The following is an 11,368-nucleotide window of genomic DNA, read 5'->3' as shown; positions in this document are numbered from 1 at the left end:
GTTCCACATTCATATAACGTAGCATTAATGAATACATAAAAATTGTGTTTTTTTCTCACATGTCCTCCTTGCTGACTCCCTAAAGTTAATGAAGCTACTTGAAAGACACCTTAGCTTCTTTGTGAGAAGAGGAAGTACTAAGTAAAAGGAATAAAAAAGATAATGTACACTGATACTGAACTTGAAAATATTTAAAAATTAGCCTGCATAATTAAGTATAGTTATTGTAGTAGATTGAATTATGTGCCCCAAAACTCCCTGAAGCTTGAATTGTGTACCCCTAAGTTTCTATATTAGAAACTTAGCACCCAGGGCCAGCCCGTGGCTCACTTGGGAGAGTATAGTGTTAATAACACCAAGGCCACGGGTTCAGATCCCTAGATAGGGATGGCTGGTTAGCTCACTTGGGAGAGTGTGGTGCTGACAACACCAAGTCAAGGGTTAAGATCCCCTTACCAGTCATCTTTAAAAAAAAAAAGAAAGAAACTTAGCCACCACTGTGACTGTTATGAGGGTGGGAAATCCTATTATGGTAATTGAAAGGTGAAGCCTTAAAGAAATTGGATTGTAGGACCATGCAGTAGTGATTAAAAATAGTGGTCAAAGGCATGGTTCTGAGGGCTTTTGAAAAAAGAGGAGAGTCTGTCTTTCTCTCGCTCTGCTCTCTCTGCTTCCACCGCCATGCAATGTGAGACCCCTGGAGGTAATAAATTTTAGTTGTCATTTGGGAAGATTGTGCACCCCATAGTAGTTAGCCAATGAGGAAGTTGGGGGAAGGACTTGTGTAGTAGGGAATAAATTGCTTTCTACAGCCCTTTTCCATGTGCCTGGCCCATTCACAAACACCGAGACTTGCAAGGTCATTGTTAAAGTCTTGCTTCACCGTACCTCGTGTCTCCATGTCCATCCTTTGGTATTGGATGGGTCAGGGCATTTCTCTCAGTAAGCAGAATGCTGATAGAAATAGGGACTGTAAAGACCATTCTACAGAGGTCTCAGATAGAAATCAGAAGGAGTTTATTAGAAACTGGGACAAAGATCACCCTTGCTGTGAACAGGCAAGGAACTTGACTGTATTGTGTCCATGCCCTAGGACTTTGTGGAAGTTGGAACTTAGGAGTTGTGAACAAGAGCATTTGGTTAAAGAAATTTCCAAGCAGCAAAGCACTAAGCACTAAGCAACAAAGCACTAAGGAAGCATGGCTACTTGTGACAGCCTACTCTGAGTCATGGCAGCAAAGGCATGACATAAAACCAGAATTTAAAAGGGAAGCAGAGTGTAAAATTGAGAGAATTTTCAGCCTGGGCACGTGGTAGAGAAGCAGAGAGCATGCAGTGGTGCAGCCCAGCAACCATTAGCTAAGATTAGTACAAAGAAAAGGGATTATCAAGAGAAGGGGAAAAGGGCCCTGAAGGCATTGCAGAAGTCTCTCTGGGGCCAATCCTTCCATTTCAGGCCGAAAGACCTAGAGAGACAAAATGGTCTTGGGGAACAGACCTGAGGCACCCTCCACTAGCTTACTGCTCAGGACCACCTTGAGAAGCTGCTTCCAGCACCCCAGCTGCTTTAGCTGCTCCAGCTATGGCTAAATTGGACCCAGGTATGGCTGGACCCACAGCTTTGGAAGATACAAGCTGGAAGGGAAGCCTTGGCAGTGTCCACGTGGTGTTAAGTCTTTAGGCTCACAGAATGCCAGAGCTATGGAGGCTTGGGAGCCTCCACCCCTGATTTCAAAGGATGTATGGAAAAGTCTGGGGGCCCAGGAAGAGATATGTCACAGTGGCAGAGTCACCGCAGACAGCTTTCACTAGAGCAATGCCAAGCAGAAATGTGGGATCAGAGTTGCAGCAGAGAAACCCCAACAGTGCCAGGCCTAATGGAGCCGTGAGAGTGGGACTGCCATGGAGACCCCAGACCAGTGGAGCTACCAGAGTGGAACACCAGCCTGGGAGAAGTGAAGTGTGGCCTGAGACCAGGAAAGCCATAGGAGCAGAGCTGCCCAAGGACTTGGGGACCCAACCCCCACACCAGCATGCAGAGGAGGTGGAACATGGAGTCAAGGTACATGATTCGCCAGCTTTGAGATTTAATATCTGCTCCGCTGGGTTTCGGCCTTGTTTGGGACCTGTTACCTCTTTCTTTTGGCCTATTTCTCCCTTTTGGAATGGGAACGTGTACCCTATGTTTGTCCCACCATTGTGTCTTGGAAGTAGATAACTTGTATTGATTTCACAGATGAGACTTTGAACTTTGGACTCTTGAGTTGAAACAAGTTAAGACTTCGGGGATGAGATGAATGGATTTGCATGTGAAAAGGACATGAGTCTTGGGGAGTCAGGGGTGGCATGTAGTGGATTGAATTTTGTCCCCCCAGCACTCCCTGAAGCTTGAATTGTGTCCCCCAAGTTTTTTAGAAAGCCCCCACTATGACTGTTAAGAGGGTGGGAAATTCTATTATGGTAATTGAAAGGTGGAGCCTTAAAGCGATTGGACTGTAGAAGCATGCAGTATGAATGGATTAAAAATGGTGGTCAAGGGCATGGTTCTGAGGGCTTTAAAAAGAAGTGTCTGTTTTTCTCTTGCTCTGCTCTCTCTGCTTCCACCGTTTTGTAATGTGAGACCCCTGGGTCACTGTCACCACCACCAGATGGACTTTGGACTTCCCAGCCTCAGAAACTGTAAGCAATAAATTTCTTTTTCTTATAAATCACCCAGTTCTGTGTATTGGGTTATAGCAACACAAAAAGGACTAATACAGTTGTGTTCTCTTTTATTACAAATTTGTATCATTTCAGTGCTCTCTCATTCTGTGATTTTAGTAAATTGCAACATAGGGGCAATGCGATGAGTGATAGCAAGTAAACTTAATTTTCCCTGTACCTTTCAAGTGTAAGACTAAACAAGACTACAGAAATGAAGGTGTGACATGATTAGAGAATACTAAAATAAAGCATCTCTTATGCAAGCAGTAATGTTCTTTCCATTACTATTAATATCTATAATTAGTCATGAAGTAATTTTTTCCCAAGATGAAAGTACACAAGATTATTGTGTTTGGAAGCTTCCTTCTGAGGGGACCTGGAACTACTTTTCTCTGTGCCAGCCATGGACAGCCATTAGTCCTTAGTGTCTTTGGTCCTATATTGACAGGCTTCAGCCTGTTTCCACTTGCACTCATTTATTGTAACTGACTAGTGTAAAAACAAAACTTCCCCAAATGATTGGCTCGTTAATTGACTGATCGGATGTACATTTTTCACTTTTTAAAAATTGCCCCTGAAGCTTGAATTGTGTCCCCCAAGTTTTTTAGAAAGCCCCCACTATGACTGTTAAGAGGGTGGGAAATTCTATTATGGTAATTGAAAGGTGGAGCCTTAAAGCGATTGGACTGTAGAAGCATGCAGTATGAATGGATTAAAAATGGTGGTCAAGGGCATGGTTCTGAGGGCTTTAAAAAGAAGTGTCTGTTTTTCTCTTGCTCTGCTCTCTCTGCTTCCACCGTTTTGTAATGTGAGACCCCTGGGTCACTGTCACCACCACCAGATGGACTTTGGACTTCCCAGCCTCAGAAACTGTAAGCAATAAATTTCTTTTTCTTATAAATCACCCAGTTCTGTGTATTGGGTTATAGCAACACAAAAAGGACTAATACAGTTGTGTTCTCTTTTATTACAAATTTGTATCATTTCAGTGCTCTCTCATTCTGTGATTTTAGTAAATTGCAACATAGGGGCAATGCGATGAGATGAGTGATAGCAAGTAAACTTAATTTTCCCTGTACCTTTCAAGTGTAAGACTAAACAAGACTACAGAAATGAAGGTGTGACATGATTAGAGAATACTAAAATAAAGCATCTCTTATGCAAGCAGTAATGTTCTTTCCATTACTATTAATATCTATAATTAGTCATGAAGTAATTTTTTCCCAAGATGAAAGTACACAAGATTATTGTGTTTGGAAGCTTCCTTCTGAGGGGACCTGGAACTACTTTTCTCTGTGCCAGCCATGGACAGCCATTAGTCCTTAGTGTCTTTGGTCCTATATTGACAGGCTTCAGCCTGTTTCCACTTGCACTCATTTATTGTAACTGACTAGTGTAAAAACAAAACTTCCCCAAATGATTGGCTCGTTAATTGACTGATCGGATGTACATTTTTCACTTTTTAAAAATTGCATTGAGGGCCGGCCCGTGGCTCACTCGGGAGAGTGTGGTGCTGATAACACCAAGGCCACGGGTTCGGATCCTATATAGGGATGGCCGGTTTGCTCACTAGCTGAGCGTGGTGCTGACAACACCAAGCCAAGGGTTGAGATCCCCTTACCGGTCATCATGAAAAAAGAAAAAAAAAAAAAAATTGCATTGACTTCATTTTTTGTTTATAAAAATTTCACCTTACATTTTATAAGAAAAATGTACATAACCAATTTTACCCTATTAGAAATCGTTCAACGTTTGGCATGGGAGTCCAGAGGATTATCTGAAATGAGTAAGTGATGTAGTCCTGCTATTTTGTGACTATTTCCCAGTAACTTCTGGAGCTTCGGTAATATACAGAGGAACTTTGAATTTTAACCTAAGCACCTCAAATGTTACCTCCTCAGAAAGATCTTCCCCACACCCTCATTTTATTACCTATGTCTGGTTCACAACACCACTCACTATCAGATGTTACCTTATTTACTTTAGTCTCCTCCCCTAGAAAGTTTTCTTTTTTTGTTTACTTGGATCTGCACTGCCTAGAATTTAAACGTTTTTGGAATGAAAAAAACTAATTTCTTAATCTTCTATAAATAGTGCTTTAAAAAAATCTTGTAACATTGGAACTCAACATGTTGGCCACTGACACATTGTCAGAGTTATAAATTCTGCCTATTACTTTTACATTTTTCTATATGTTAGGACCACTTATTTACAGCTTGAACTCTAGCTGCAAATCAGTGGGAGTTCGTAGCCACTTGAATAAAAGAAAATTTAATTTGTATGCCGTTAAATGAAATTCTCAAAAAATTATTTTTATCTAGCCTTCCAACCATATATGTCATTTCCTGACATCCACATTTCTCAGAGAATTGTATCTCATTGTACGAAATTCCTCATCCTGGAGGAGTGGTTGAGTGGATGGGGATGCTGAAAATTTGTAGAATTAGTGTGATCCAAACCCTGATATGCTTTGGCTCCATGGATTTAATAAGACTGTAGAGTCATTTATAAACAATGTTTTTCTTTTCTTTTTTTGGAAAGCGTTTTCCCCGTCATTTGTTACAGTTTCACAGTTCCTCCGTTCTCCATACCTAGATATTAAGATAGAGTGTTTATTAAAATTCTAAATAATCAGAATAAAGGGTTAGATATTTGTACATATATGCCCTCTCTAGTCTTCTTAAGTTTCACTTCTGATTTTGTTGGTTACCAAGGAAACAGCCTAACTCCTGAGCCCCCAATCTCTAGCTTTTTCAAGAGACTAATTCCGGGTGTCAGGGTTTGAGGCACTAGTGGAAACTCTGAGGGCGGTTGCCCACAGCCTCTGGCCAAGGTGGTCTTTGCTGGGAGTCACGGCTGTGGCGGGGTCCTGGCAGATTCCTTAGTCCCCGTGAGCCAGCCTCCGCGCTCTCCAGCTTTTAACCCAAACTTCTCTCGGTCTGGCACGGACGAATACTGGCGGGTCTGGAGCCCCGGGCTCAAAGTCCAGCCCTTGCCGTAGCCCCACGGGCACACTCGCGCACCTTCTCTTCTCCCAAGTGTCGCCAACTCGGCCGAGCGCCGGATGGAGGTGCGAAGCCGCAGAAGCAGGGGGGAGGGGAAAGGTCGGCGGCGGGGGAGAGTCGGTTGCCCGTCGTATCCTAAGCACCTCTCTCTGTCGTGAGTGCAGCTGCATCCCAAAGTCCCTGGCGTCCTCCCCGCGCCACCCTGCCGTAGCCTCAGATGGTCGGTGACAGCCCAACGGACACGGACTTGGACCCGACTGCGTTCTTTCCACCCTCCCCTAGCCACCTTCTCGTCTTCTGCCCTCCGTGCACGCCCCGCCCCGTGAGCTGCCACGTGACAGGATCTCTTAGCCAGACCGTGGGAGCCAGCTCCGCCCCACGCGCCCGCCTTGACCCTGCTCTGCGCGCCGCCACGTGATGCGGCTCCCCCCCAGCCAATGAACGCCGGCCTTGACTTGCGCCCCGCCCCGCGCGCCGTGGCCGTTTGAAGTGACTAATTTCTGTCATATGACTGAGGCGCCCATGGGGGTGGCGGGGCGGCTCTAGGAGCGGGGGCCTACCAAGCGCCCAGCGAGCGACCCCGGCCTGGCCGTGGCCAGCATGGCCCCAACGCTGTTCCAGAAGCTTTTCAGCAAGAGGAGCGGACTGGGCGCCCCCGGCCGAGACGCCCGGGATCCGGATTGCGCGTTCAGGTAGGACGCTGCGGGACGGGGGGCACAGGACTGATGGCCTTGTGGGCACCGGGCTCTAGAGGTGTTGGGGCCTTCGGTATTCAGATCCGTGCTGGAGCCTTGCGCCAGGACCAGAACCTGGTCCGCGGTGGGGTGGAGCGGGCTCCGGACTTGTGCTGGAGGGTTGGAGCCAGGTCCTGTCTTCCCATCCCATCCCCCGCTGTTGCCCCTTCCCCTTCCTTGGGTTGGTTTGTTTACGTCCTGGCCGCAGCCACGCGCGGCTTTGCTCCTCCGAACCTAGCACCGCGGTCTGAGGCGTTGGGTCCACACGCCTTTCTGGCAGCGAGTAGAGTTGGGCGCGGGCTGGATTGGATCTCAGCCGCCGTCCTCTGGGCCGACAAGTTCTCCCCTCCTCCCCGTGACCAGTCGCCCTCTGGGCGCTCCATTCCAGCTCGGTTGGCGTTGTGGGGAGAGCAGCGCGTTTGGCTAACCTTCTGAGTGTAGGGAATGCTGGAGGAGCGAGTAGGCAAGGTGCCGTTCTTTCAGGTTTCTTGGAAACTAAAATTGGAGGTGTACAGTTACCGGACCGAGCGACCTTAATGTTATCGAAGGAGAAATGTGAAACCTAAGAGGTGAGGTTTACTACTGACCAGTCTGAAGCAGGACCGAGTCAAATGAAGCCTGGCGTTAGAATTGGCCGTAGAATCTACTCCCTTAGAACAGTTACTGAAAAATTGAAAACTGTAGCAGAATGTTTTGTGATATTACAAGGCTCTGTTAATTTTCGGTTGCAGTACCTGTTGCTGGTAGAATAACTTTTTAGAATATAAACTTTTTTTGATGTACACCTGGATTCAAGGTAAAATTTAGTCGTGAAACTGCATTTGAAGAAAAGATTGTGTCTTTCAGACAGCCTTTATACTTATTGCAATGTGGAAACTTGTAAATAAAAGTAGGCTAAACGTCAAATATCATTTAAACTTGGTAGGATAACAGAGAGCCCAGTTGTACAATAGTAGGAACAAAAATGAGAATCTGTCAAGTTTTGCAACAGGCAAAAGTGTGAAATGATTGTGTCACATTGGTTTTTTGTTAGTCTTAAAATTATTCACCCTCTCTCGCTCATGCAGGTCACATTAGGAAACATTCAGTAAATATGAGAGCACTTCAAAAAATTCGTTGAAAAATAGAATTAAAAGGTATATGAATCTTTCCACGAACTTTTTGAAGTAGCTTGTACTTGTGGAATTGAAGTATTTAAATAGAAAGAAATTTAACTGACTTTTAGAGGAAAATTATCAGTTGTGAATATCTTGGAAAAGTATTTAGTAAAATACAGTTTTGTAGTTATTGGTTTTTTCCTAGGAAATGTCTTGACGTGTTTATCTGACTTTCTTTAGATTTCTTTAGTATTTTTCTTTTGAAAAAAATGAAAGTGCGATCTAGATAACACTACATTGAGCCATCCAGTAACCCAAGAGACAATAAGAAGCAAGTTATGGAAGGATATATAAAAGGTGACATTTGAATAGGCAACTGCTTTCTATTTCTGAGCAGAGATTGACTTTGGGTACCCAGGTTTACAAGGGTCTCAAGTTACTTGTGAAAAAACATTTTCATGTCTACTGTATAGTTGTGTAATACTACTTTACAGTTGCCAAAGAACTTTCTCATCAGTTAACTCATTTGATGTTTCACAACAACCCTGTGAGATAGAGCAAGTGGCAGTATAGATAACTATATTACCTTTTTCCAGTGTAAGAATTATGTGTAAGCCTAATAACTGCTGTACATTATAGAAACAGTTGCTTTAAAAATAAAATGTGTACAAATGTACATGTGAGAAAATGAGAACCCTAGTTAAGGAGTGACACACAGCTAGTAACTTGCAGATCTAATCAACCCAGTTCTTTTTTTTTCCAACAACTTCATTGAGCTTTAATTTATATGAGTATAATAAAATATAAATACATTTTAAGTATACAGTTCTATGAATTTTATTATATGTATACAGTTGTGTACCCACCACCTGATTGAAGTTTTAGGACACTTCTGTCACCCATAAATTTCCCTAATGCTCTTTTGCCGTTAGTCCCTAACCTCTCCTCACCCAGAGTAATTACTGATAGGCTTTCTGTCATTAAAAGTTTTGACTTTTTTAGAATTTCTTATAAATGTAATCATACTGTATAAAGTCTGGTGTCTGGTTTATTTTCACTCAGAATGATGGTTTTGAAATTTATCCATGTTGCATTTATAGTAGTTCCTTTCATTTTATTGCTGAATTGTATTTCATTGTATGAATATACCACAATTTGTTTATCCATTCACCAGTTTGAGGATGTTGTGAGTTGTTTACAGATTTGGGCCTTTATGAACAATGCTTCTGTGTATATTTGTGTACAAGACTTCAGGTGGGGCCGGCCTGTGGCTCACTTGGGAGAGTGTGGTGCTGGTAACACCAAGGCCATGGGTTCGGATCCCTATATAGGGATGGCTGGTTAGCTCACTTGGGAACGCGTGGTGCTGACAACACCAAGTCACCAAGTCATGGGTTAAGATCCCCTTACCGGTCATCTTTAAAAAAAAAAAAAAACCAGACTTTATGCAGACATATATTTTCATTTCTCTTGGGTGAATACCTAGGAGTGGAATTGCTGGGTCATATGCTAAGTATCATGTTTAACTAACACCAAGTCACCAAGTCATGGGTTAAGATCCCCTTACCGGTCATCTTTAAAAAAAAAAAACCAGACTTTATGCAGACATATATTTTCATTTCTCTTGGGTGGATACCTAGGAGTGGAATTGCTGGGTCATATGCTAAGTATCATGTTTAACTTTTTATTTTATTTTATTTATTTATTTATTTTTTTAAAAGATGACCGGTAAGGGGATCTCAACCCTTGGCTTGGTGTTGTCAGCACCACGCTCAGCCAGTGAGCAAACCGGCCATCCCTATATAGGATCCGAACCCGTGGCCTTAGTGTTATCAGCACTGCACTCTACCAAGTGAGCCACAGGCCGGCCCATGTTTAACTTTTTAAAAAATTGCCTGACTTTTCCAAAATTGTTGAACCATTTTGTATTCTCAGTAGCAATGTATGAAGGTGACAGATGCTTCACAATCTCTCCAATACTTGATACTTTTAGTCTTTTTTTATTAAAAGGTTTTTATTGTGGTAAAAAATACATAAGGTTATCTTAATTCGCATTTCTGTAAGATAATGTTCAGCATCTTTTTATGTAACCCAAGTAATTTTTTTTTCAATTTTATTTATATTTATTTTGGTGAGGTACATTGTGTTGTTTTAGTGCATACATATACTGCACAATTATTCACCTAGGTAACCAAAGTTTTTGAGTAGACTAAAATTTAGTTATCATGCTTTTCTTTCTAGAATCCTTTTTTAAAATTTTGTTTTGTTCTAGTTAGCTTAAGCGGTTAAATCAGGCTTGGGCACAGTTTGCCATTTACAACTAACTGTAGCTCAGTCTCTAAGAGGCAGTTCCTAGAGTAACCAATATATAAGACTCAATGGTGATAAGCCACATTAGGACTATGGAATAGGAGAGACTTTTGATAAAGAAGCCATGGGAGCTTTTCAGTATTGTCTTTCACGGTTTTCCCATTGGAAAGGAGACAACCTCCTTCTCTTCAGTTTTCACTCTTAGAACTCTTACTGTCCTTACTGTATAGATTTCTGTGTGCTTTTCTTTTCTAAGCTTCTTGAGCCAAAGATGAGCTTGAAAGATATCATGGGGAGGGTATTTTTTCAGTCATTTATAGAATTGAAACTGTAATTTAATTTTTCTCATTTAAAGAATGTGGGGAAAAAAGGTGCTTTCTAGAAGATACCGTGTTGTTTTCTCCATCAGACTGCTTTCCAGTGGAAGTAAAAATTAAGTGTAAGCCCAGTGACCATAGTACATATAAAAATGATTGCTTAAAGCAATAAAATTCTTGAAAAAAATCTAATTTGGTGAAGAAGGTTGTTTTAAAGTGAAATGTCCGTAGGATATAATTCAAGTTTCGCTGAAAAAATAATTGCTATATTTTTGTTATATTCCTAATGTATGAACATTCACTCATATTGTCTGTAGCAGGGATTCTTAACCTGTTTAAAAAACCTTTTGATTGGTCTTTTTGCCAGCACTCTTGCCTTTCTCCAAACGACTCTCAACACTTTGTATTTTAGAAAAATGCAAATTCTGATTATGGTCAGCAGACAAAATGGTATAGAATTTAATAATCTTCATAATGGTTATTTTAAGGATTCAGAGATAAGTCATGTAAAGTACTTAACGTGGTGTTTAGCACATGGCTTTCAGGAACCAGAAGTTGTTATTATGATGGTGTCACTCCGTTGGGTAAAACCATTCAGTATGGGGCCAGACTCCTTAAAGACGGGCTTTAGCCATTCTGTGTGGTGTGGTTGTTGCCAGTTCTCTAGCCTTGACTTTTTTTTCCCCCAATAAGGTAATTTTTTTAAAAACATAGCCACTATACTATTATTATACTTAACAGAATTAACAGTAATTCCTTAATATAAGCTATTCTTAGTCCACATTCTAATTTTCTCAGTTGTTTCAGAATGTCTTTTTTTTTTCTTTTTTTTTCCTTTTTGTCTTTTTTCGTGTCCGGCAACGGATCGCAACCCTCAGTGTCGCACCTGTAGCAGTGCGCCACCGGGCCGGCCCCTTTTTTCTTTTTTTTAAAGATGACCGGTGAGGGGATCTTAACCCTTGACTTTGACTTTGGTGACGTGGTGTTGTCAGCACCACGCTCTCCCAGGTGAGCTAACCGGCCATCCCTATATAGGGATCTGAACCCATGGCCTTGGTGTTAACAGCACCACACTCTCTCAAGTGAGCCACGGGTCAGCCCTCAGAGTGTCTTTTTTCGTGTCCGGCAACGGACCGCAACCCTCAGTGTCGCGCCCGTACCGGACTGGGACCGGCAACGGGATCGCAACCCTCAGTGTCGCG

At 42.5% G+C, this 11,368-nt stretch overlaps 1 protein-coding gene across 1 annotated transcript in view; it reads left to right on the top strand.

Annotated features, from left to right (window-relative positions):
• Window positions 1–6,287: 6,287 nt before the first annotated feature.
• Window positions 6,288–11,368, top strand: part of LOC103590059 (folliculin-interacting protein 1-like) — a 70,937-nt gene continuing 65,856 nt past the window's right edge. The window contains exon 1 of the mRNA XM_008572179.1: window positions 6,288–6,400. Coding sequence (XP_008570401.1) covers window positions 6,309–6,400 — 92 coding nt within the window. The 5' untranslated portion in view covers window positions 6,288–6,308. The remainder of the gene's footprint in view (window positions 6,401–11,368) is intronic.

The sequence above is a fragment of the Galeopterus variegatus genome, unplaced genomic scaffold (assembly GCF_000696425.1).
Source record: "Galeopterus variegatus unplaced genomic scaffold, G_variegatus-3.0.2 Scaffold762, whole genome shotgun sequence".
Classification (NCBI taxonomy): Eukaryota; Metazoa; Chordata; class Mammalia; order Dermoptera; family Cynocephalidae; genus Galeopterus; species Galeopterus variegatus.
The sequence above is the reverse complement of the archived record's forward strand: the minus strand, read 5'-3'. Positions and strand labels throughout refer to the sequence as shown.